We start from the raw sequence: 27,290 nt of genomic DNA, 5'->3' as shown, positions 1-27,290 counted from the left end.
GTTTCAGAAAGTTAGGCATTATCATTATGGTCTGGTGCATGGGGGCATATGGGCAGGCATAGTGATGAAGAAGTAGCTGAGAGACTTATATCCTGATTCACAGGCAGCAGGCAAAGGGACACACTACACCTGCCATAGGCTTTTGAAACCTCAGAGCTCATTCTCAGTGACACACCTCCTCCAACCAGGCCACACCTCCTAATCCTTCCCAAACAGTTCCACTAACTGAGAACCAAGCATTCAAATACATGAGTTGATGGGGGGGTGGGGGAGGAATTTTATTCAAACCACCATGGAAACCAAGTTTCAAAAAGTAAATGTGAACCGGTGAAAATGATAGACACAGGAAATTGGCACAATGGCCTATGAGCCAATGCTCCTTTTCCTTCCAAGTCTGGGTCCTTAAGCAACACACTTGTCTGGATCCAGTCCATGCTTTTTCCTTGGAAGCCAATATCAAAAGTTTTCAAAATTCCCAATTAAAAAAATGTTTATTTTTCTATTGCTGTGATAAAATGCCATGGCCAAAGCAACTTTTATAGAAAAAGGAGGTTTATTTGGGCCCACCTCCAGGGATGTACTCTCTTCAACAAGCCCATTCATTCCTCCCAAGCCTCACCAAACATCACCACCAACTGGTGACCAAGGATTCAAATGCAGGAGACTAGAGGGGACATCTCACTCAAACCACATAACCAAGCCCTTGGTCTTCTTCATAAGCTTTGATGTAAGCTTCTTTAAAGCCATGGCCTCCCAATCAGTGTTCAGGGACAAGATGTATTCTACTCAGTCATCCTTTGGACTATATGTTGCCTTGGGATTTGGGGGTTTCACCATATTAACAAAATGATTCTCCAACCATCTTGAATTGAATCCAGAGTCAGGAAACCCTAATATAAGCTACAGAAAATCAAAACTAGTATTTTAATGTAGAAATTCTAAATGGTCTTGTTAAATAAGAAACACAGAGCCAAATATAGAATTAAAAGCCCAAGAGATCAGAGCACTAGTGAATAGCTTTTTAGCTTACCACTCGCTTCCGTCCTTCCCGAGAGAGAGCCTTCTCCTGTGACCCGTCTTTTTATTGCCTTTCTGTTCTACCTTTTCATCGGCTCTAAACCCAACCACATGATTTTTTTTTGTCATTGCCTGACTATACAGATTTTCAGGTCTCTATGGTTGGTATTGGGATTAAAGGTTTGGGTCACCACTTGGCTGTGTCCTTGAACACACAGAGGCTCTGTCTGCCATGTGATCAGATTAAGGGCGTGTGCCACCACCACCTGACTTATGCTAAATGGCTTGCTTTTAGCTCTGATTCCCAGGCAACTTTATTTATTAACATACAAACATAATCACACTTCAGCACAAATAAAATATCACCATATTTTAAAATCTAGATTCCAATGATATGGAATATTTGCAGAAAGGCTGTTCTACCTGTATATTCTTCCTTGAGGTAGCAATTTCAGTGATCAGGGACCTATTGGAACCATTCAATGAATAACATTGGCACATTTGCTGCTCTCAAGGAGCCCACAATTTTTTGATGGGGAGAAATCTATTTCCCAGCAATAATACCAAGTGTTACACTTATAAACCACATGGTAAAAAGTACCATGAGGGTGGATAAGCCAGAGACTGGGGCTAGCAAGTGACAAATGGCATTCTTCTGAATGAAAGTGGGAAGTAAACTCTACAATTGACAGTGTTATCATTCACCGTTCTAACTCTACCATGCCCTTTAGTGAGTACAATGAAAAGTTTATGTGTTTATTATGGGGCTGTGTTACTAATGAGAGATCCTCAAGAACTTAGCCAAGAGTTATCCTGTAAGCTTACAGAGCTAAAGGATGGCTTGACAGACAGAGAGGAATCATAGTTTGGATGTATTTAAAGGCAAGAACTGAATCTGTTGAAAGATTGATAGGAAGGGTTAGAGTATGACTGATTGGAGTACCATCAAGGATGAAGACAAACCTTCAGTCTGAGTCACTAGGATAGAGTAACCATTGACTAGTTATTGGGTGTGGCAGGTTTGGTGGCCAAAGTTAAGTTTCTTTGGGACCTATACCAAGTCTCTATTTCTATGTGTCTGAGTCCCTCTGGTCTCACAGTTTCCTGAGATACTTAAAGCTAATCCCCACTGTGTATCCAAGGAAAGGCATGCTGAATCCTTCTGTGGAAAACATCACGCTAATTCCACTGCTCTCTTGGCCAGACACAGAGGCAGCCTGAATTGATGGTTGTCTTGCCTTTCATATTGCTGGAATCACCAAGGAAGGCTTTTTTCTTTAATTATCCCGAAGGCTTTTTTTTTTTTTTTTTTTTTTCAAAGAAAGAGGAAGCTGACTGAAGGGGACAGCTTAACGGAAGAATTGTTTGTTGTATGTTTCTGATGATGGTGGCAGCTTGAACCAATTAGCTGGTTATTATGCATTCCTGTGCATGGACATTTGCAGCCGTCTGATCCCAGGAACACATCACGATTCCTACTGAGCATGGCCTCTAGATTCAATCTCGACCTCAACAGGTTTAGTCAACTCTTATGATTTAAAACAGCACACTCACACACACACACACACACACACACACACACACACACACACACACACATACATGATCATCAAGTGGTCAAAAAATATGGCAGGAATCTAGTGAAGAATGTTCTGGATTTCAGTGACAGCATCCAAAGTGATAAAGGCAAAGAAACCCATGAAGTGAACAAAAATGAGAGGATGAAGTAAGGAAGAGAAGAGAGAAGAGGAGACAGAAACGGAGGAGGAGGAAGAGAAAGAGGGGGAAAGAATAAGAACAGTAGTGGGAAAGATTTGTTTAATTGTAAGCATTCGGTATACATCTTTGATTTTTCCGAAGCAAACTTATCAAGAGCTCTTCTAGTAAGCATTAAGTTTGGGACAATAAAATCCAGGAGAGACAGAGACAGGGAAAGAAACAGGCAAACACACAGAGAAACACACACACACACACACACATACACACACACACAAGCACACACACATCATTCTGCATATTTTCATAGCCCATAGTTAATTCTCTCTTTGCTCTAAATATAACCCTACTCATTTGCATGTCAGTCCCAGAATTCTTTGTGATCTCACAACTCCCTCCTGGCTAGTGGTTTTAGCATCCCTGTAAGAACAAACCGAAATGTTCATGGTTTTTCTTTGACCCAGCCTTTTCTCTCCCTTTCTTGTCTCATCCTTTCCTGTGTCTTGCAAAAGAATTCAAGGTGGTGACCTTTGCTTGGGGGTTCCTCCTCCTGGCCAAAAAATAAATTGGGGATTGTTGCCATTTTTTCTTTTGAAAATTGCATTCTGTCCAGTTGCTCATGACTAACCAGAAGCCTTAGATGAACATACTAGAAAGGGAGTGTTTCGGGCAGTTAGTGTGTCCTTTGATTATGTGATCAGGCTAGCTCACTTCCTGTTTGTGGGAAGCAGAGGCTATGACATTCGGAACCCTCTTTCTGTAGGTGCCTTACATAGCTGTCCTGTTGCAGGAAACCTTCAGTGTAATTGCAAGACGTCAAGAAGTGTGGTCGGAGGGAGGACCTGTTTTATAGCAATGTCAATGTCAGATCCCTAACAGATTGAATCATGCTTAATGACACGCACGGAATTCCTGTTTAGTGGAAGGAACATTTGGGCTGAGAATTGGAGAGTGGGAGTAGTCATAGGAAACTTAAGAAGATTTTCTAATTTTTGCATAGTAAGCCAGTTTTTTTATGTTATTTAAATTGTATGTTTGGGATTATTTTTTTAGGAACCCTCCCCCCGCCTCCCGCCTCCCCCCCCCTCCCCGCCATCGCTGTTCCACCCATAGTGGCCTCTCCAGTTTCTCTTGGCCTTTTCAGCTAAAGGACATTATGTCCCAGCACTTCAAAGGCCATCTCACTCTTGCAAATTGTATCTTTCAACAATAAACTCGAGATTTTGCGCTGCGCACCTGGCTGGTTGCTCAAAGGCAGCAACGTTTGCAAAAGAAGTCCCACTCACAAATCCGTGACTGCACACGGGGACATGCAGGGCTTCTACCTTCCCCCAACAGAGGTTTTCTCCGCCTTGTGCCCACAGAGCAACACAATGCTCTTTCTTGGGTTGTAAGAGTCAGGCAGAGAGTATTTTTAAAATACAGGGAACGAGCACACATTCCTCTTACACACATCCATGTCCCGAGTTAATTTGCTTTGCATTTTTAAATGCATATGTCCATGGTCTAGGAGCATCAGACCCTGAGTTAAACTGCATGAAGTCTGACCAGTTCTCTGCTCTCCAAAGGGCTGTGCCTGCTGTTTACAAATACCCTGCGAGTAGCAGAGGCGCCGCCCAGCCTTTGGTTCTAACAAAGGCAGCGGCGCTACACTCCGTTCGCAAGTGGCGGAGGACAGTCGACTCCCGGAGATGAGTCCGGTGCCATCTCCTTTTTAAAAGCATAGTAGGGAAGATGGGAGATCAGTGTAGGGGATGGTGGGAGGCATGGGTGTTCGGAGGGGCTTGGCCCTGGAGGCGCGTGGGCCACTAGCGGGGCTTTGCCCGGGACTGCAGCATCTATGCCCTGAAAAGTCCCTCGCGCCCCCTGGTGGTTGAGGAGCCGGCTGGCTCAGCGGAGCTAGCAAGTAGAAGCGGGGAGGAGGGGGGTGGAGAAAAAGTGGGTGAGGCAGATGCAAAGAAGAAAATCAATAGGGATAAGAGAGAAGTGGGAGGAGTCTCAGATCAGCCATTCCTGCCTTACGGGGTCCCAGCTGGCACCACAAAAGAAAAAACAAAAAAGAAACCCCAACCCGGGCGTGAACGCCAGTGGAGGAGGGTGCGAGCGGCCGGGGGCGGGTCGGGGCGAAGGGAGACCGGGGAGATTTACTATTGTCTCTGGCAGCCGCTGCGGGAGCCCGGGAGGGGGGCGGAGGCGAGAGGAGGCGGCCGCACGGGCCAGCGCACCATTCGCTCCACCTGATCTGGGGCGCTGTGCGCTGAGCCAGGCGCGCGAGCAGCAGCAGTAGCAGCAAGGCAGGCATCCCCTGCAGCCACCGCCGCCACCATGTCCTACCAGGGCAAGAAGAACATCCCGCGGATCACGGTGAGTCGGCCGGTGACTCCTCGCCGGCCGCGGGCGGGGAGGCTTGGATGCCACTGGCGTCCCCGCCGTGTCCCTCGGGAAATAAGGACCCAGCGCGGTCCGGGTGCTGGAGTGCGGCGGTCAGCCCAGACGGCGCGGCCGGCGCCAAGCTGATGCAGCGACCCTGGGGGCTGGAGGAAATCAAAACAAAGAGGAAAACCTTAAACACTGACGCGGAGAACTTTGGGTTGTTTGTCCTTTTCCACCGCCCAGAGCGCCTGGCTCACAGGGCTCCCCGGATCCTAGCCTCGCCTGGGGATGGGGTCTGGGGGTCAGTGTGTGCTCCTGCAGCTTGAGGTGTGCTTTTTGTTGATGGATCCTTTGGGTCTGGCAGGGTATGAGAGATGACACCTTTCTCCGCCGGTACTTGGCAGCCGGACCGCGCCCCTCTCCTGGCTCTGGCAGTATGGCTTTGATACCGGCGGCGCCTCGGAGAGGGCGCTGTGGGTGCCTGGACTACCAATCCTCAGGGATACCCTCCTTTCTCACATTTAAACTGATCTAGGTTTGGGTGTGTCAGATTCCAAACTCAATAGCTAACGTGGATGCAATGAAAATGACCAATTTTATTTTCGCCTTAATCGTTTCCCTTTTCCTTGCCATTCCTATTCCTCGTCCCAGAGAAAGCTGAGTTTTCAGAGAACATTTTAGTTTGCAGTTGCACATGGACGCTGAGTGCATGCGGTGTACAACTGCCATTGTGTGTGAGACTGAGGCGCCCGCGGCTGGCTGGTGCACCTAGGGCGGGGTAGAGAAGGGGATATGCTTTTATCAGCTACCAAAGGGGCCCCTTCACCAGCTTCCACCCAGGTGCTGTCCTGGACAAAATACCTCGCCCAGCCTGAGATTCCTCCCTGACGAGTTGACTTGAAGTCCTGAATAGTGGGGACATATGGCAGTCTGGGATAGCATTAAAACAAAAAAGCAAGAGCCAATGACATTTAGTAGTTGAGCAAGAAGCAGTATGGTTGTTGTATTGAGTGAGTGAGTGAGTGTGTGTGTGTGTGTGTGTGTGTGTGTGTGTGTGTGTGTGTGTGTTGTGTTAGAGGGATGGGTGGCTACTCCATCTTTGCTAGGGGAACAAAGGAAGTGATAGTTGGCCTCTGAGAGGCTCTGCAGCTGCCCCAGGGCTGACTTCTACCTGCCACCTGCTCAATTTGTTGGGATCTGCCAAGATTTTGCCATGAGCCTGAGCCCGTACACTTGTTCCTCTTGTACTTGGAATAGCCCATGCAATTGAGTGAAGGACCTTCTTCATGCCCCTACTGCACCGCATTGTTAGGTGCCTTATTTGTATTGTAGCATCTCCCCTTCAGCATGCACCTGAGCCTTCCTTCACTTCGACAATTGCACCCCACCTCTACCAGCTGTCCACCTGATCCCAGGGAAGAAACACTCCCGAGGGAGAATAGTTGAGCTGGGTAGAGATCCTTTTGCCTGGCAGAGGCTTTGGGCTGAACAGTATGCTCCTGTATCACTACCTGACAGCATTCACGCTCCATTCTTGGAAAACACTGTGTGGCTTGCCGCACGGCCAGGGTTTGCTTGGTGCCAGGTGCCTTAGCAAAGAGATATAGACGGTATCACAAAAAAGAATCTAATTGGGATCTCAGCTTTATTTTTATATTGGTTACTTGGTGGAAGTGAGAGGACCACATCTCTTCCGCTATTGCAGCCGGAGGTCCACTGCATGCCTTTCATTTACACCTAATGGGCACTTGCCAAATATCCTTTTTGGGACAGGCAGAGAACCATCCCCCGCCTCGTCCAATTTTTAAAAGCCTGTCATTCTTACAGACCCAGCCTGTGACATGGCATTGAGGACCACACCCATTCTTCTAGGTATCATTTCAGCTACCTTTCAGGAAAAATAAAGACATTAAGCCAGGATAGCTCGCCTTAGGAACCATAGAAACTGTGGCTGTGCCCTGCCCTGTTCTCGGGAGTGGGCTGATAAGGGGTTCCCTTTTGTCTCTGTTTGGATGCTCTTCCCTAGGGTACTTCCTTCATTTTCAGTGTGGCTCCCATTCTTTCTCTGTGCATGGGCGTGGTGCTACATGCAGCCAGTGCTGGAAGCTGGAGCGGCATCTCCAGCAGCTGGTACGGGACTGGACAGTGGGTGTGAATTTCTTCAAGCCAGGCTGCCTGGCAGTCATTGTTAAAAACCAGGCAGATGACAAGGAGGGCATGGCAGGGGGCGGGGCTGGTCTTTGGGGATCAGGAATCCATTTCTTGCTCTTTCTCATGCTTTGTGCTTGCATTTCTGTGAACAAGGATTCTTTCTCGGAATAAAACATCTTTGTATGTTTGTATGACTGTAAAAGACTATCTTCACACTACAAGTATTAAAATACCTTCCTTAGACATAGGTGAAAAGAAATATAAAAATATGGACGCCACTCTACACAGATTGAAAATGTGATTAAAGACCTAAATACAACATGTGTTCCCTACTGTCGATATTGGTTCAATTTTTTTAAATGACTAACCTTCTAAAATTCGAATGAAATGTCCCATTCCCTGTCTTTTCTGTTAAGGCAGCCCCACCCAGTAGCTCAAATGTCACTATAGGCTGAAGACTGAAGGAGGCAGTCTTTCCCGAGCCTGACCCACTTGCCTGTCTAGACACCACCTTGGGCCACCATTTTTGGTAGAAGTGGGGCGGGGGGTTTCTCTTTTATTTTCCTGTATTGGTTCCCTCCTTCCACCTGCTTCCGCTGTCTGCGTGAGCTGAAAGCATTTCTACCCTCAGGTGTGCCCTGGTTTCCTGAGGGCAGGAGGATTGGCTGTTGCTGACGGAACTGGGATGGGGCTTTGCTTGTGGGCAGCTCCGGCTTGGGTCTCATTTCGCCTTTTCAGGGCATCAAGGGGAACCATGTTTTTCACCTCAACACTTGCCCTGGACTCTCAGTGTCAGATGCTAGTCATTCTGGATTGCTCGACTGACTGGGCAAGGGATGCTCTAGGTCAACTGTCTGGTACAGTGCCAGCTATATAGTACCTAAAGAGTTGCCAGTTGAATGAATGGACGATTAAAAATACCTCGTAACCTGTCATTTTGTCAGAGTATTGTGTTGTGTGCACTGCATGTTTTTCCCATTCAAGCCTAAAATTAATACAGTCTGACAGTATACTTATCCATAGTTTAGGGATTAAAAAAAATACTTCGAGAATCCTTTATCTATTATGTTCCATAAAAAATTTAGCGTTTGGAATGATACCTCTACCATGTCAATACTGCAGGTATTTTTTTATGGTAATGGTCAGTCATTTTTCTCTCTCTGATATAAGCTCAAACATGAAGCTGACCCCAGGAATGCGAAGACTCCTGAAGTGTGGGAGTACTGTCTGTGCATTTTCTTATTTGAGCATCCACAGAAAACCACTTCCTAGTTTGGAATGTGGAAACCTAGGTAGAAGGAGTCAGTTACTCAGAGTCACACAGTGAGAGTTTGGAGGAAAAGCTGGAAATCACGCTCACAGCTTAGCTAACTTCAAAGTCATCTTTATGCAGCTGCTGCCTCCCAAGGGCACATAAAGAGCCCCAGAATTCTCTTATTCCCCCGCCCTCCCCCCCTCTCTCTCTGAGACAAACTATAGAGAGGTGGCTTTTTCCAGCGACTAAGGGATTTCTTTAAATAGTGTCTTGTAGATAACTACATCTCTGTTCTCTGGAGGTTGTGTTACCTGTGTGACCTTTGGACATTGCTGGGTGACATACCTCAGAATAGCAGCTGGCAGTTTCAGTCTAGAGCATGGAGCCTGAACACTGAGATCTTGCTGGAAAGGGGGCTATTGTCAGGCTGTAGGTTCAATGGCCATTACTTATTTTTTTTATTTTTTATTTTTTTTAAGAAATAAAAGAGTCCAGTGAACTGGAGGAGTGTCTGTGACCTTTGGAGTAGAGGACTAGACTTGACTTGGAGGGAGGAGACAGTGACATCTGCACCCCACATCTGTGTGTCCTTTGTGCTTTAGAAGGTATCACTTAGTGGGAAGAAAATGTTAGGAGGTGGAGAATTAGAATTTGGAGACCAAATGAAGGAGACAGCCTATCCAAGTAAGGAATCTTGGAAGGGGAATTCCAGAGTAAAAGACAGATGAAATATCTTAAACTCTTAGGAATGAGAAGCATTTGAGCTAACTGATTGTGGAAATGTCAACTCAGGTCATGCTTGGAATATCTGTTTTGTTCCTTTATATTCTGAGCAGGTATGCCATGATTCCCAGCCAGGCTATTCTTTCTGAAGAATAAGCAAAATGCCCCAGGTGTACTAAAAGCTTTGAGTACCAGTTGCTGTGACCAAACCAGTGAAATACTTGGGGGAATTCCAAACAGATTTCTTAAGAGAATTTGAAACTTACCTGGTTCAACCACCAGCTTGTAAATAAAACTCTTTCCTCTTCATTCCACTGGGCTGATGGGAGGGTCAATGAGCCCTGATCCCTGAACATGGTCCGTGAACCCAGATGTGTTCAAGACAGTAAACACCGGTTTGTTTAGAAAACCTCAATTACTTCAGAGTGTGAACATTAATAAAGGAACATTTGGCAGATGTCTGGTTTGTAAGAAGACTCCCCCGGGAAACTTTTAAAACATGTTTTCAAACACACACACATACACACACACACACACACACACACACACACACACACACACACACAAATGAAAATGATGTCATATAAAACATTAATAACTTCTCTTGCCTTCGCTATATCACAAGTCTGTAGAATTGTGCCTGTCATTCATTTCTGACCATCAGACCAGAGTCCACCTTTGGACAGATCCAGAAATACATTTGAATTGTCCTGTTTTCAGCCCTAATCAGCTTCAATCTCGAGTGACATAGGCTGGATGACCCTTTCTGTCGGGTTGTTCACAACTCAACTTGTCGTGCCTTTTTCTCTCCCATTTTCTTCCTAAACTAGAAAAACTAAATTAAATTTGGAGGAGAACAAAAACCCCTTTGTATCCTATACGGCTCTTTGTTCTTTCGCTGCTGGTATGTTTTATAGAACCATTTGTATCTGCTTATTATGCTTAAAAGCTGCAAAATGTTAACCCCAGTAGGGATGTGTCCCTAGGGTACAAATGTGCCTATTTGGTCCAGCCCTCTTAATCAGGAGGGAACAAGAAGATGGGCAGCATCTTCTGCTCCCAGGTGATGTTAATAGGTGAACAGAAACCACGCCCCCTACACCCAGTGAAGCCCTCATCAGGTCCATGCACAGCTTCACCTGTCCTCCATCTTCCCTCAGGCCGGTGGGAAACAAGTGGAAAAGACCTTGGAAAACAGGATCTTCTAGAAGTCCCTCTTTTCAGAAAATCAAATTCAGTCCATGTCTGTGTCAACATATGAAATAGAGTTCCCTCCGAAATAAAAGCACGTCTGGTGAAATAGCATGAGTCCTTCCACCTGGCTCTTATTTTGAACTGAGTCCCTTTGTGGAGTAGATATATGACTTCTCCTGAGGAATGTATCCTCTGAGCTTGATCTCTGGTTAGCAAGATGAAGCTTAAGCACAATGGAGCTGTTATAGTTCATTAAGTGACTGAGCACAAACTAATGGAATTATCCCATGTACCCCATCACAAGCAACATGGATTAGTTCATTTAGTTCATTACAAGTTGTAGATACAGTTACGTATCACTAGTGCACATTCTAGAGAAAGAATCAGATTCCCTAACTTGACTAAAATCACAAGGGTAAAAAGAAAGACCCTGGGATTGTTCGATCCAGAGACAAGAGAGTTTCCTAAGCATGAAAGCGGAGTTCCATGGATACACGTGACTACTCCCTTCCCCCTCACCTCTAATTGTCTACACCTGGTAGCTCAGGCAGCAAATGTCTGCAGGAGTTGGGGGGGGGGGGCTGGCCAAGTGTGCAACATCACTGCTGGAAGAACAGGGGAGCCTGTGCCCTTCTGACATGGTTCTTTCAGGCCTCTGAGTTTCCTTCTGGCTTTTGCCCAGGAGCTCGGAGCAGTTCAGGATGGGAAAGCAGATGATGTTTTTTTTCTGCCTTGCTTAACTGCAGATCTGGCCCCTTCTCATTCTCTGTCCCTGTCCTTTTCCCAGACAGAAGAAGCCAGGCTCCTATTCCCATTCAGCTAAGCAGAGACACACCCCAGCACTCTAAGCCAGATGGAAGCTCCATAACAGAATGGCCCAGGAACCTATTTGGGACATCAGGAACTCAAAGACTCATTTCTCATGGCTTACTCTTTTTTTTTTTTTTTTTTTTTTTTTTGACATAGAAATACTAAACAATAAGCTATGAAGGATAAGTGAGAATTTTGCCCCCATGATAATATCCAGGATCTTGTATGCACTTTAACTCTGCACTGAACTACTATAGCCACAGACCAGATTTTCTCTGAAGAGGCATCCCTTAGTGAAGAGTCTCTTTTATGACCACAGTGTCAGAGGGCCCTGAAATGAGTGTTCTCAGGTCTGCCCTTGCCTCTCATTTGCCTGAGACTTTAGGCAACCTCGGAATCTGCATGGGTAAACAGATCTTTGCACTCTCTGGTCCCCAAGGTTCCTGCTAGTGGGAATGATGCCGGGGGTCAGCCCTTCCTCCTCTGTTCCACGCCCACATAGAAGTCACAAACTCCTCCTGGGAGGGAAGCAAGAGTAGGGGAATGCATGGCTTCCACTCAGCAGGACCAGCCAACATCTGTGTTGGATATAAGGGACTTGGGTTGCTTCTCACCCGTAAGGTCTCAGCTTTTCTTATTTAGGGAGTGGACAGCTAATAGACTCTCTGAAAGAACAGTGGGGTGGGTGATAATGAGTGATAGGCCCTTTCTTTAGCAGAGCCTGGGTTAATGAAAACGAACATTATTAAAGCGATGCCATGATTCATTTGCTGTCACTGTGCCTCCCTCAGTGAAGGCTGCCATTGATAAAGGCACAAAGGCGACAATTGCCCCAAATCTAGCCCTAGTCAAACAAACAAGCAAACAGAAAACAACTCTGAGCCTGTGCTCGCCCAAGCCTTTTTGGCTGCCCATGCTGAAGTTTTAAATATGATGGCTTCTGGCCAGTGGAAACAGCCGCCTCTCAAAAGCCCAGTAATGCTGCGGGCTCTGTGTGAGGTTACCAGTGAACCTCCTGCACTCAAATAGGTGATTTTTGGCACATAGTAGGTCCTCTGTGGAAGCTAAAGAAAAACCCACAGACTATGCTGAAGGAATAGATACAATGAACATCGATCTGTACCATTAGTTTAAATAGAGAAGATGACCTGAAAGAACGTGCTTTTGCTTCTGAACACCAGCCTCTCTTTCACTGACAGCTTTTTTATTTGTTTGTTTGTTTTTCGAGACAGGGTTTCTCTGTGTAGCTTTGCACCTTTCCTGGAACTCGCTTTGGAGACCAGGCTGGCCTCGAACTCACAGAGATCCGCCTGCCTCTGCCTCCCGAGTGCTGGGATTAAAGGCGTGTGCCACCACCGCTCGGCTCACTGACAGCTTTTAAGAGTATTCATTCGTAAGACTTAAATATATGGTCTAAATGTAAGAAACTGCCTCACTGAGCCAAAAGAAACAGGACATCATTTTTGCCGAACAAGCAAGTTTCTGTGGTTCAGGGCCTGCCTTCAGCAAATGTAACTGGAAGCCCTCCATCATTTACATCTTTCTCTTCCCTGGCTGTGCCCGCTTCCAAAATCCCTGCACCCCTGTTTCAGGGATCTACTGGTTGTAAATGGACACATCATTTCTCTTACTAAAAGCAGCTTAAAGAATGCATTTAGACCATTAACTCTTCTTGCAAATAAAAGAAATTCTCACCGTGACTCTTTGAACCTGAATGCAAAGTAAAACTTAAATGGCTGCCTCTGTCTGCCTTTGTACATAAACCACAAAGTCATTAGAGCTATTAGCTGCTATTAAGCCCATTGGCACATGCATAATTAATTTGGTATTTTAGAAATACTGACTAGGAGAGCAGTTTATTGCTCTTTGTTTTTCTTTTTATATTAGAGCTGAACATTCAAAGAGAAGGTTGTTATGTTTGCTTATGTGTTCTCAGAGATTTCCAGAGTCTCACCCCATGGCAATTGTCCTTTTTCTTAGGGCTTGTATTTGGAGTTATTCTTAGCATTCAAGTGTTTGGTAAACCTCATGTATTAGTTAGGTTGGGTCACCACTGTGACCAAATGCCTGACAAGAAGCAACTTGACAGAGGAGGAAGAATTTATTTTGGTTCCGAGTTGGGTTTACTGTCCACATTTTCAGAGGAGGGATGGCTGTAGGCAGCTCCATGGTAATGAGAACCTGAAGCGAGAGTTTCGCACTTCCTTACATCCTGGCAGGACAGAAAGTAGATGAGGAGCAATGCCAGCCTGGAGCAGGGTTTTTCATGTCCCCCATTTTATTCATTCTGGCTCCCAGCCCATAGAATGATGCTGCCCATATTCAGGCTGGGTCTTTCCATTCCCGTTAGACCTCTCTGGAAACACAAACTGAGAAGTGTCTATAGATGACTTTAAATCCACCAAAGTTAGTAGTTTAGATTAGCCATCACCCTCCCTTGTTTGGTTTTCAGAATGTGGTCCGTTAAAGCACATTTTTTGAAGCTCATGTCAGTGTGAACCATGGAGTGACAATGAGTCTCTCTCTTTGCTACTGTTTTCACCATGGTCACCATGGTGACAAAATTTCTGAAAAGGGTGACATAAGGAAGGGAAGGGTTGATTTTGGCTCACAGTTTGAGGGGATCCAGTCTTTCATGAAGAGACAGCATTACAGCAAGTGCCTCCATGGTGACAGAAGAGATTCCTCAACTTCTCACGTCCTAGTGAACGATGAAGCAGAGAATGGTAGGAAATGGGACTTCCGTATAACCCCCCAAGGCCTGCCCCTAGTGACTCTATACATGAGCTGAGGAGGGACATTTCAACACAGAACATTCTTGTTGTAATAACAGTCACTGGATCCCTTTGCTCTATAGGAGAAGGTAAAGCCTGGGAGGTCACTCTATTCATGGATCTAGGACATTGAAATCATTTGAATTAAGTACTGCATGGTTTATGATGGTGAGTTCATAATACAACCAGATGCAATAGAAACATTTTGATATTTTTCTGTTGTTAAATTGCTAGTATTTTTTGACCACTAGCTAGGTAAAGATGGTCACAGGAAATCTAATGCAGATAACATAAGGAACATTAGTTTTACAAGAAAATTCGATATTTACTGCACCTAATATTAATTGACTTCATTCAGTGTTTCACTTAATCATGAAAACGGTTTGATTAGGTAGAGTCCTGGCAGAGATCTTTCCATTTTATTGGTGAAAAATATGTAAAAATGAAGCCTTTAGTTCACAGAAGCCTTGAGTAGCTGAAATTCAAATTCAAGTTTATCTGACTCAGAACTCACATTCTTTATTACATGGAGCCAATTTATGTTCTACAGTTCAGAAAATCTCACGTTTCTGGAGACACAAAACTGTCTCTCATCAAGTCCACACTATACCTCTCTTGTGTCCCATGAGACGTAAGTGGTACAAGAAATATGAGAAGCAGCTCCTTGGTGACCCTCCTCTGCATGGGGGGTTGGACCTACAATCTCAGCTTCACGTCCAGAAACTTTCCAGCCTTCCCACTCAGAGCCCAGTCCTAACTTGTCTTCTAACATGAGCAACTTGGTACGGAGGTAGGTAGACCTCACTTTCACCCCCAAGGCTGCTGTTCACTGAACTAGAAGAAATACCAGTGAGAGGTTTTTCTTGACAATGGGAATTTCACTTTCTCATTGAGGACTCCACACTGCACATAATAATGGTAGCCAAGATTCTGGAGAGGTTTGGTTTGCTGTGGCCCTGAAAACTTCATGTAGTCAAAGTGTCCTTAGCACTATTTTAGAAAATTTGGTTTCTCTTTAAGGTAAGCAAACAAAGACCCAGTTGAATCTGGCCTTTTTCCCATTATAGGTTACTGAGCATTTAAACTTGTTTTGCTTCCATGCTACCAAAAAAAGTAGTTATAGAATTATTTATCAGTGATATAAATAAAACAAAGGCAATAAGCATAAGTGCCAATGAAAATAGCAAAAAATAGTCATTGAGAACCTTATTATCATGCCCATCCATTGGGAACTTTTTCTTTATATGTGTCATTTATTAAAATATCACTACATGTTGTTCATGCTCTTCAATGTTCCTTCAGTTTTCTACAATACGTTATTACAGTTTTTTTTATTTTAAGTACTTTTTTGTAAAATTGTTTTAGCCTGCTCAATATATTAATTATCCCTTTGCTTGGGGAATCCAGTTAAATGAATCCTATTTTTTTTTTCTTTAAGTTTGGATTGTTTCTAAGGTCTTTGTATCAACAAAAACTAGAATGACGTTAATTTCCAGCTCTAGGTTTACATATATTTGAGGTCAAATGAAAAGCTACCATGTGAGGAGAAGAGTCATTTGTTCAGAGTCCCTCAGCTCACAGGTCTCAGAAACGAGATTTGAATAGTAGTCTTGCCTGGAATCTCCCTGTCAACATCTCCACAACACTGCACCAGTTTTCATGGAAAATGCCTTTTTTCTCTGTTTCTTTCACTCCTCCAATGAGCACATTTATTTCTTCACCAACACCCTTTGCTTGCTTGTCTGTTTTCTTAAAGCTCTGATATTTGTGGAAATGGGTCATATCCTGAAAGCCAAGGTTACTCAGCTGGAAAGACAAAGTGGCTGGCTCTTCCTTGCCCCTCCCCTCACTGGCTTAACCCATAAGCTTGAAAGCTGATTTTCATTTTCCATTTTCTCTGCCCTTTCTACTCTCCAGGAAAGCTATATTTGAAATTATTGCCTCTTTTCCCTCAACGTTGACCTGTGTCCCAGATCATCATGAGATTACGTGTGTAGAGTTATTGATAATTCAGCAATGGTTTTCCGTTTTTATCCAACAAAGTAGATTCAAATAATGGCCTGATAGAAATGGACAGCTTCAAGCAACCTTAAAGGTTTTAAAGCCATTGGCTCCAACCCTCTGCCTCTAGAGCCTTTTTTCTGAGTTATTCCCAAAGAAGACACATTTGATTTGCTTCAGTCCTTCCCTGCTGTTCTATCACGGAGCCTTTTTGCTACAAGAACTCACAGGAGAGTGTATTTTGCTTGGTTAAGGGCAGGAAGACAAATTTCCTGTTATCCCAGCCCTTTTGTTTATATGTTTAAACAGTGCTGGTAAGAGGTAAAGCCATTTGCCAAAGGCCATATAAGATTTTTTCTTTCTTTCTTCTTCTTTTTGTTTTTTGTTTGTTTGTTTGTTTTTGTTTTTCAAGACAGTGTTCCTCTTTGTAACAGCCCTACCTGTCCTAGAATTTGCTTTGTAAACCCGGCTGGCCTCCAACTCATAGAGATCCTCCTGTCCTTCTGCTTTCTTTGAGTGGCAGAATTAAAGGTATGAGCCATCATACCTGCTCTCTCTCTCTCTCTTTCTCTCTCTTGGCTTTGGGGATTTTTCTCACTTTTTCTTTTAAGGTAGGAAAGAATAGAATGTTAGTAATCGAACAGTCCCTAACCAGATCCATACATTTGCTTCCTAACTTCCAGTCCTTAAAATGTGACCGTGTTTGGAGAGAAGATTTTTATTTTAAGTACAGAGAGAGAGAGAGAGAGAGAGAGAGAGAGAGAGAGAGAGAGAGAGAGAGAGAATGAATCAAGTCAAAAGAAACCTTTAAGGGCCAGTCTTAATCCAATATGAATTTAAAAAAAATCACACCTCCACCCCTGTGCACACACAGGCAAAGTACATTTAAAGGTCCTGGGAAGAGAAAGTAGTCCACAAAACAAAGAGGGACATCTCAGCAACCACACTTGCCAACCATCATATCTGCAACCCTCACAGCGTCACCCAGCATGAAGATTAAAGGCAGAGAACTTAAACACTTGAAAGCTTATCTTGTGACAAGAATCATTATTTATAAGAAATGATACCGCGCTGGAGCATGAATTTAGAGATGGAATCATATTCCAACCTTGAAGGATGCCTGGGATATAGTTACTCTTAGCCCTGCTTCAGAGGCGAGGGAGCTGAGGCTCAGAAAGTCAAAGGCCTACGGTTAAATGATGGAGCAAGGTCAAATGCTGTGGGATATTTGTACACTGTGTGAAAATCTATTGCTGTGATTGGTGTAATAAAAAGCTGAATGGCCAATAGCTAGGCAGGAAATATGGGCGGGACTTCAGGGCAGAGAGAACTCTGGGAAGAAAACAAGCAGAGTAGCCAGCCAGACACAGAGGAAGCAGGATAAGTACTAGGGAGATGAAGTAGGGAACCTTGTGGAAGAATATAGATTTAAAAATACAGGTTAATTTAAGTTATATGAACTAGTTAGGAACAAGCCTAAGCTAAGACTGAGCTTTTATAATTAATACTAGGTCTCTGTGTCATTATTTTTGGGCTGGCGGTCCCCACGAGAAAAATCTGATGAGAGCCCAAATTTACCTTTTTGTCTGACTTTAAGTCTTCACTGATACCCCATTCTCCTTCCCAGTAAGAGATTTAAGCAGGTCATGCAGAGCCCTTGCTTACCAGGAGCTTTGATGTTGGGAGAAAGAAGCAAAGGACCCCAGTGCTTCAGTGAACTTGGACCCAGTTCAGTTTGGAGATGAGACAAGTTTGGCTTCTGATTTCAGGGTAAAATTTGTGATAGGGGAATATAAGAAGACAATGTAGTTGGGTTTCTCTAGAGTTTACACTTCCAAAAAATGAGGGCATGAATATCTATATACAATAAAAAATTAGCGTTTCTAGTGACAGATCCCTGGCCCTGAAGAAATCTGACCCTCCAAAATAGAATTAATTACCCACTCTACTCACCTTTGCTAAAGCAAAAAAAAAAAAAAAAAAAAAAATCCATACAGACGTGTCATAAGTAGGCACAGAAGTTCTATGGGAGATTTTCCCGTAACATAATTTAGAAATATTTCAATTAATTTTAAGATTTATTTTACTTTGATTGATATAACAATATGATCAATATGCAACCGATGGAAAACAAGAAGTGGAAATCAGACGTTCAGCACTCCCTCCTGTGTGGTATGCAGACGCTTGCTTGTCTGTGCTGAGTTTGCCTGATCTACCTGTCGGCTTGACCTTTGCGATACAATCTTCAGTTCAGACCCTGCTCACTCTTGGTCATCATTGGCTCCACCCTAGCTCCAGCCCATCACCTTTCTGTAGGAATTCCCCTCAGTGTTCCATGGTGCTCACCTCTAAATTTGTTCTCCATGGGTAATCACAACACCCCTTCAAAACATAGACCAGGCCAAGTGGCTGTCTTGTTGAAAAGTCCTCTGTGGTGCCACAAATAAAACCAACCAAGGCCCTGCCTGCCGGGGCTGCATGTTCCTCCTGCTGCCACTGACTCCTGGTGGCTTGGTTTTCTGTCTCCCCTTGTCCTTAATCATGTGCTTGCCTCTAGCTTACGGTGTCTGTATTTGTTGTTGTCTCTAAGTGAATGTGGGATTTTTTTTTTTCTCTGACTCCGCCATTCAGAACTTTCTTACTGACAACTTCTCATATGTACCTTCTTGGAAAACTTAATAAAAAATGTAGATGTTGTGTTTACCTAAGTTGTTCTATTATCAATAAAGACTCAGGAGTCAGATGTTGGGGTGAAAACCTGACAGATCACAGAAGGGACGGAGGAGCGACCAGTTGACTTTCCTTCCACACTCCCCAGATCGAAGAGACCTCGAAATCTCTAAGTCCCTCCCTCCTCCTTCCTATGCATCTTCTCTCTCCATATTCCTGCCTTCTCTGTGGCTAATTCCAGTCAGCTAGTCACTGGCTCCACCCCTTGATTCAGGGTTAACTTTTTTTTTTTTTAGGTTTTTTGAGACTGGGCTTCTCTGTGTAGCTTTGTGCCTTTCCTGGACCTTGCTCTGTAGACCAGTCTGGCCTCGCACTCACAGAGATCTGCCAGGCTCTGCCTCCCAAGTGCTGGGATTAAAGGTGTGTGCCACCACCACCCGGCCAGGGTTAACTTTATTAACACAGTCTTGGGGTGTCACAGTGTGATCAAATATCCTGCAACACATACACTCTCACCTCTGCATTCCTCTGTCAGTTGTCTTCTTTCTTTCTTTCTTTTTTCTGAGACAGGGTTTCTCTGTGTAGTCCTGGCTGTCCTGGATCTTGCTCTGTAGACCAGGCTGGCCTCGAACTCACAGAGATCCGCCTGACTCTGCCTCCCAAGCACTGGGATTAAAGGTGTGCGCCGCTGCTGCTGCTGCTGCTGCTGCTGCTGCTGCTGCTGCTGCTGCTGCTGCTGCCGCCGCTGCTGCTGCCGCTGCTGCCGCCGCCGCCACCCGGCCTGTCTTCTTCTTCTTCTTCTTCTTCTTCTTCTTCTTCTTCTTCTTCTTCTTCTTCTTCTTCTTCTTTTTACAAAGCAGACAATCTTTATTCACAATCAGGTGGCAAACGAGGAAGGCCCTAGTCTCTGCTGAGATTGCACGCCCCCCCCACCATCCTGTCCCATGTTTGTTCTTTCTCCTTTCCATCACCATAGTGGCCGATTTGTTGTTGTTGTTTACTACCATACCACTAGACTTTAAACAGGACACACTTATAAACATCAGACAAAGGACTGGATACATGAATGAATAAAACATTGCACTGTACCTTGGCTTTAAACTAACGTGCTCTCCCTGGTTAGTTGGTTTGAGGGCAGGAAGGAAACAGGATTACCTATGAGGACAGAATGGAATGGAGGACGATGTGGAGAAGGGAAACAGCCAGAGGGAGCCAAGGAACACGTGGAGAGCAGTGTGGGGGAAGGGACAAATTGGAACAAAGCATACTGACACATCTATATGAAAATACCATCAGGAAACCCATTAGTAATGTAAAAATTAATAGCCATGAGGGAAGGCCACTAGACTATCTTCTCAGAGATGAAGGGGTCATATCTGTGTGGATCCCTGATGTCTAAGCAAGGCCTTGCTTGGTCTATCCTTAGGAGTGAGGTAAAGAAGAAAAGAGGAAGACCTGGGAGGATTAGGGTGGCAGGTGCAGGGGAGTACTTGCCTCTTTTTCTCCAGACACAATTTAATACAGCTCAGAGTGTATAGTCCTTTGCTGGGCATAGCAAGCTGGCAACTGTTAACTTGAATTTGAAACATTTCTGGGCAGGTGCACGTCACAAGGGCTTACTGCAAAACAATTCCAAAAGGTTGTTCTCCCTGGTGGGGGGGAACATAGAATGTTAAGTAAGGACCCAGAAGAAAGGAGCACAGCTTCATGGCTTTGTGGGTAAGGATGAAGTCAGGTTGTCTTCAAAGATGGGGAGCGTATTCCTGTAATGTTTGCATGCTCTTGGACAATAGGAAGCAGTCTTGAGTGTAGTCCAGAAACTGCCACTTGTTCCTGCAGCCTGAGAAGCTGGTTGAAGATAAAGCTTTGCTACAAGTTCCGATTGTTTTTATGTGGGGCCTCATTTGTATCTCCATCAAGAGTTCATTTCAGTCCAGGCCTTCCTGGTTCTCCAGGAGTTTGTAATTTTTCCTGTCAATATAACTTGGGGAGGTTTGGAGTCGGTGAGTCAAAACAGTTGCCGCTTTAATAGGCCCCTTGCTAGCGAAAGCGGGACTGTGGGTATATAGGTTTGTCAGACAGATGGAAGGCTGCAACCAAGAGAATTACTCATGACCATAGTCTGTTTCCTGTGTAAGAAAGGACCAGAGAAAATGTGGCCTGCCTTCCCACCCTAAGTTCCTTTATAAGAAGTGTGTTGTGGTCTTTACCATTAAATAGTTAGGACTTGTTATTTTTTTATTATTATTACTGAGCTGAACCAAACTTTTAAAAAAAATAAAGAGGTGTGGGGGAGGGGAAAAGTCAAACTTTCTTGAGAACTGAGGAAAAAGGAGGCAGGTAAGCAACAAGATAGATGATTTTCATCCTGAGATGTGGGTTCTTGCTTTTAAAGGAACCGGCACTTGTTGAACGGCTCTGTATCCAGAATTTAGGTTCACAAAAGTCTTTGGGGGCAACAGTCATTTTTCCGGAAGGCCCTTCTTCCTTCCTCTGTCTGGCTGCCCGGGCTCAGGCCCATCCCATGGGTTCTTTGACTGCAAAGAGGATGGGGGGCCCTTCTTTGTTCTGCTGTGCAGAACATTCAAGTGTGCACAAGTTACAGCAAGCTTGAGCCCATCTCTGGTCTTGGAACGGTGCCTTTCCCCAACACCCTTTCTTCCAGGAATGTCTCTCTGGTGGGAGCTGGGACAACGCAAGCTGTGCCTTCTGTAAAACGTGTCCACCACGGGACAGTTTTAGGGAGTTGCATAAGTCAGTGGTTGCATGCTTTTAACCACACTTCCAAGGAAGTCCTGACCAACTTTTAAAATATAATCTCAGACTTGGAAAAGGATCCCTGTGGCCTCTACTAATTGCTGGGCGCAAACGCCTGTCATTTGAAGGTGCCGCTCACATATTCCAAGGCCCAAGCCGGCATTTCGCTTCTGGGAATTACATTTTGGCCGGCTTTCAGAACTAGTGAAAAGGTTTCTTGTTTCTGAAAAGCAATAGGGTGAGAATTCACCAGGCTTCCCTATCACTGTAAAGATGTAGTCAAAGCTAGCTGTCAGTCAGAGATGATTAAAGAGAACTGCCTCATAAAAGAGGGGTGGTGTCCATTCATCCACACAGCAGCGGAGACAAGACGTCACTCACTGGAGCCACAAATCTATGGTTCTTGATTCCTGATGATCTGTCGCCTTTCATTGTCTTTATGGACTTAAGAATTTCTAGTGTGGTATTAATGCAAGTCCATCCATTAATATCATTTTCCTAAACCCCAGGCCCCCATTTCTGCTACCTATCTATTTGGTTGGCCAGTGCCTCAAAATTATTATTCAGTTTTGCATCTCATCATTTTGTTACTTTTTTTTCCCCCTCTGTTTTTATTAATGGCTCTTCCTTGGGAACCCTGTTTTGAACCATGGTGAACTTTGTACATTACTCCTCTTTTCTCCAGCTCTTTAGGGATCAGACTGTCCTCAATAATACAATCTGCATTTTAAAATTCCTGTTCTTGGTGTCATATCAGACCATAATAATCACTTTGATCTTTATCCATTTTGTAATTTCTGCTATGAAATCTCTTCAAAAAGTTATAAAATGCCTTGTAGATTTTGCAACTAAACAATGTAAGGGGTTAAACAGAGTTTTTCCAATCCCCATACTGCCTTCGGCATCCCATTCTACTCTCATAACCACGTCAGCAAGCTGATGTTTACTCGTCCAGATCTTTCTGCTGCCCACACAAAACCACGATAAACATATTGCGATGGCTAATCCTGGTTGTAGTTTGATTACATCTGGAACTAACTAAAACCCCAGCAGCTGAGCGCACCTGTAAGGAGATTTCTTGATGGAATTATTTGAGGTCGGAAGCCTTACTCTAAATCCAGATCATTTGAGGTAGGAGGGCCCACCATAAGTCTGGATAATTTGAGGTCTGAGGAGGCACCCTAAGTCTGGACTAACACACATGTGTACATTTAATGTTTTGTGCATTTTGACAAGAATTACACCCTATTTTGCCCACCCATCTGTAGAGTAGTTGTTTCAGGTATTTCTTTAACTCAAATTTACAACTTTAACCTGCTTTTTAAAATAGCTTAGGCACCAAAATAAATAAGTCTAAAAATAAGTTGGGGCCAGAGAAATGGCTCAGGGGATAAAGGTGCTTGCTGGCATGCATGATGACTGGAATTCAATTCCTGGACACATGACCAAAGGAGAAAACCAATTCCCAAAAGCTGTTCTCTGTAGATGAATTTCTAAACAGTCTTATGAAACAAGAAACAGAGCCAAATACAGAGGTAAGAGACAAAGAGCTCAGAGAACTAGCAAAGAGCCAGCCTAGCCTTATCTTTCCATCTCGCCACTGCCGTCACTTCCCCAGAGAGAGCGTCTTACCATCTGATCTGTGCTTTTATTGCCTTTTTGTTCTGCATTTTCTTTGGCTCTAAGCCCAGTCACATGACTTTCTCTTCACTGCCTGTCCATACAGACCTCCAGGTCTCTATGGTTGGTACTGGGATTAAAGGCTTGGCTGTGTCCTTGACCACACAGAGACTCTGCCTGCCATGTGATCAGATTAAGGGCGTGGGCTACCACCGCCTGACTCCTGTTTATGGCTCGCCGTGTGACCTCACTATGTGACCTCTTATCTTCAGACAAACTTTATTTATTAACATACAAATAAAATATCACATTTCAGCACAATTAAAATATCACCACAGTTCTCTAGCTGCTACATGTATGCTGTGGCATGTATGTTACACAGACACAGACACAATAAATAAACGAATAAATATAAATAAATAAATAAATAAATAATAAATAAATAAATAAATAAATGTAAGATAGCCTTGGAGATAGGGTACAGCTCAGTGGTAAATCATTTACATAGCATGCTGAAGGCTCTTGAGATGCTCCCAGTATTGAAAAAAAACAAAACAAATAAAACCCCCTAAATAATAATAAAATAGTCAGTACAGTAGCTCATGCCATGGTTATGTCGTATGTCATGGCTCACTGTTGGATGTTACTTGTTCTCCTGCTTCTCTGTCTTCTTTTGTGACCCTCCTCCTAGCCCTTTGTGTTCACATTAATAGTCTCCGTTGCCTTTGGCTCTAGTTATATTTCATTCACACGGTACTGGTAAGAGGTTGGCAAGGAGAGAGTAACAGGGAATTCAAGGTATTGTTCCCCCTGGACTCTCTGCAGGGCCTGAGATGGCAGAATGTATCCAGGAAAGGAGTACAGCGACCCACCATGCAGCCCTCAACATACATCAACCCTTCCCAGTTCTAGGAACCTCTTGCGCATCTGGCACCTTCAAGTCTAGCTGGTGATGGGTTCTAGGCCCCGGGTGTACACATTTATTGACTTTTCTTAACTCAGGTCCATAGTGTATCAGACAATCCCATCGTTAAATTCTCCTCAATAATTCAGGCTGAGTGTTACTTCTAGTTCCTGCTCTCCTCTTTCCGTAAGTGCTAAAGCTGCTTCTGTCTTTCTATCCTCCTGTTGGCTGCTGTTTTCCAGGTAGGCACTTCCTTTACCTCCAGCATGGCCATTCTGTCAACTTGACTCTTTCTACATTTTCATGTCTGGGATTAAATTTCATACATCTTTCTAAAATGGTTTCTAAGAGTTTTCTATTATTCACAGAATAAATGTTGAACTCCCTAAGTGATTGCCTCCCATCCCCAGCCCCTGTTTGAGTAACATTAGTATTAGGAGTCCACCCCAAGTCCTCAGTTTCCCACTGGAATACCTTTCTTACATCAGAACCATTGATTCTCCATTGACTGGTTATATGATATCAAATTATGAGTTAACTCCATCAATTGATTGGAATGATGAGGGCATGTAAGTCGGCATTATATTGAGGTCTTGTTGAACTAAAGTCCATAAACTTATGACCATTTTGACATGTAAGAAGTTTCTAGTAAATGTTGTAAGTCACAGTAATAAATAGTTATTTATTATATAAATTAGTTACAAATTAGTGCTTCCCTACTCTGATCAGAATTTGTTCTGATCCATATGTTCAAACCAGTTACTCTCCTCCAGATTTATGTCAGACAAGGCCTCTAGGGGTTCTCTGATCTCTGCAAAACAGATCTCTCTCTCTCTCTCTCTCTCTCTCTCTCTCTCTCTCTCTCTCTCTCTCTCTCTCTCTCTCATTTTCTGTTTAGATTGGTTTTAAGATTGTGGGGGAAACTTTGCATAAAGTACAGAGGGTTCCCAGTCTTCTCTCGAGTTCTTTGGGCACACTTGCTGCAGACGACGAGCCAACATCAATACCACTGTTGGTGGCAGTCCGGTTCCTATCAGGAGGCTCTCCTTGTGCTGAATGCATGATGTTGTTTAGCCATGGCTACAGCATCATCTCAGAGAGTTTCACCATCCTAGAAAGCTTCGGTGTGCCACTTTTCACCAACTCACCCCTCCTGACACTCCCACCCGCTGGCAATCATTAATCCCTTTATGGTTTCTACCCTTTACCCTTTTGTTTTCACTCTGCATTCTTACTTGAGTTCCAGGGTTACTGTTACTACTGTTTGATCTTCATTTCTACCTACACCTGACATCAAACATTCTGGCTAATTGTCATGTAAGCCTGTGTTTTGGGACTGATTTAGTATACATGTTTGTCCTTCATATCAAGGCCAAAGATGAATTTTCACATTTGTTTCCTAATGATATAGGCACAGTGCTGATGGATTGTGCTCAGTAGGAGCTGGGCCCTTCAACCCAAAAAAACGCATGAGAGAGAGAGAGAGAGAGAGAGAGAGAGAGAGAGAGAGAGAGAGAGAGCGCTTTTACCTATGGGATGTGATTATTTTATAAAAGGGGGAGATAGTAGAATGTTGTACATAATAAGGACTGGGTAGTCCAATACTGGCCATCTGCCCATGGGAATGGCTAAAAACCCCATAGCTGCTCAGTCCACAAAGCTGGATATCTCAGCAGTCTAATCTGGACCTGAAGACTTAGAAGAGTCCAAGAGAATCTCTGCTCTTCAGTCCACACTGGGAGGATGAAGAATCTGAGTCTAATCAGAGCATAGGATGACAGAGGTTGAGGTGGCAGCAGCCACAGCAAGAGTAGATGCACCTGCCAGCAAGAAACAAAGGTAGGCAGGCAAACAAGGCTGATTCATTTCTGGGCATCGTTATAACTGGGTGGTCCATGAGAATGTGCTTCCCAATCTAGAAGAGGCTCCTGTCCTTTTATTTAGTTAATCTTTCAGTTAATCTTTACCAGTAATTCTCAAAGACCCATTCAAATGTATCTTTCAGTATCTTGATTCTAGACCTTAGGAAGTTGACAATCAAATATAATCATCACAGAGTCTAAGGGAGAACTATGTAAAATCCAGAGCAGAGACGGCATGGAGCAGGTCTTCAGAGCTCTGACTCTTCTTTGGTCCTTCCTGGATTTTACAGTCTGTTCCAAGAGCATCATGCTTCTTAGTGGGTTTAGTACAGTGAAAATAGCTACTTGATCTTCGGGCTAACTTGTGTGAGTTTGTCTGCTTTCCTACTTTGCTCTCCATTGCTGTGATAAACACCATGGCCAAAAGCATCTTGGGGTGGAAAGAGTAAATTTGGCTTATACTTCCACATCCCAGGCCATTACTGAGGGCAATCAGGGCAGGAACTGAAGCAGAAGCCAAGGAGGAAAGCTGCTTTCCGACCTGCTCGCCCCTCGAGGCTCAAGTTTAGCAGTCTTTCTTCTACCTCCCAGGATCACCAGTCCAGGGGTGGCACCACCCACTGTGAGCTGGACACTTCTATACCAATCATCAATCCAAAAAATAAAAATAAAAAAAAATGTCGCACAGACTTGCTTACATGCCAATCTAATGGAGGCATTTTCTCAACTAAGGTTCCCTCTTCCCAGATGATACCAGCTGGACAGTAAACTAACTAGCACAGTTAGTTTGACATCTATGTGATGAACGTGGGAGAGCAGAAGTCATAGCACAGCAACTGCGGTCATATTTGTAAAGTTTTCACTTACAGGCCAGCTGTGTCCAGTCCTCCATTTTGCCACTAGTCCGCATGGCTGCCCATGAGGTAAACATTCTTAGCTGTGATCTATATAGATATGGACGTGCTTTCAAAGAGATGTGTACTTCACCCAGCCAACAGGCTGAGGCTCGGGGACAGATTAAAACCCTTGGCTAAAATCACACACCGACACAGTGGCCAGAACACTAAGGCAGCCCTTGCTTCCCAGCTCCCTGAGTTCTGTGCAGCTCTGGAAAGTGTAGGTAGTGCTTGCATCTGTCCATAGAACAACTTTTTGCAATTTCCCACAACCAAATGCCCCACGAAGGCTTTGCCATGTTTCCTCTTTCTCTCTGACCTGCAATGTCTTATTTACTGATAAACTATACCTATTCTCTATTCTGGTCCCTACCCCTGACCCTTCCAGCCTCTGACTCTAAGGTTAGCCCCAGTAATCTCTCTCTAAGTAACTGCCTGACATCTGAGAAGTCCCTGACATTCTACCTTTGGTCCTGCCCTTGCTGGCCCGTGTTAACATACATTCTTATTGGTACATTTTGGTTCATGTAGACCTGCGTTAGGCTGGTCTGTGTTTCAGTGTAGTAA

General features: G+C 44.2%; 1 protein-coding gene and 1 long non-coding RNA gene across 4 annotated transcripts in view; one reads left to right on the top strand and one right to left on the bottom strand.

Annotated features, from left to right (window-relative positions):
• The window catches only part of Dpysl3 (dihydropyrimidinase like 3), a 112,622-nt gene that overhangs the window by 43,595 nt on the left and 41,737 nt on the right, over positions 1-27,290 (top strand). The window contains exon 1 of one of the 3 annotated variants that reach the window (XM_042263980.2): positions 4,609-5,097. The exons of 1 other annotated variant lie outside the window; for it this stretch is intronic. In XM_042263980.2, coding sequence (XP_042119914.1) covers positions 5,059-5,097 — 39 coding nt within the window. In that variant the 5' untranslated portion in view covers positions 4,609-5,058. Of the gene's footprint in view, positions 1-4,608; positions 5,098-20,338; positions 20,404-27,290 lie in introns of those variants that run through there. One more of the 3 variants, XM_042263981.2, reaches the window with a different exon arrangement.
• On the bottom strand, positions 13,322-13,942 carry LOC143269575 (uncharacterized). The gene is made up of 2 exons (XR_013046072.1): positions 13,852-13,942; positions 13,322-13,451 (listed from the first exon to the last, which is right to left on the bottom strand). It is a non-coding gene; the product is annotated as an uncharacterized LOC143269575 (long non-coding RNA).

This window comes from Peromyscus maniculatus, chromosome 19, assembly GCF_049852395.1.
Source record: "Peromyscus maniculatus bairdii isolate BWxNUB_F1_BW_parent chromosome 19, HU_Pman_BW_mat_3.1, whole genome shotgun sequence".
NCBI classification, from domain to species: domain Eukaryota; kingdom Metazoa; phylum Chordata; class Mammalia; order Rodentia; family Cricetidae; genus Peromyscus; species Peromyscus maniculatus.
The sequence above is the reverse complement of the archived record's forward strand: the minus strand, read 5'-3'. Positions and strand labels throughout refer to the sequence as shown.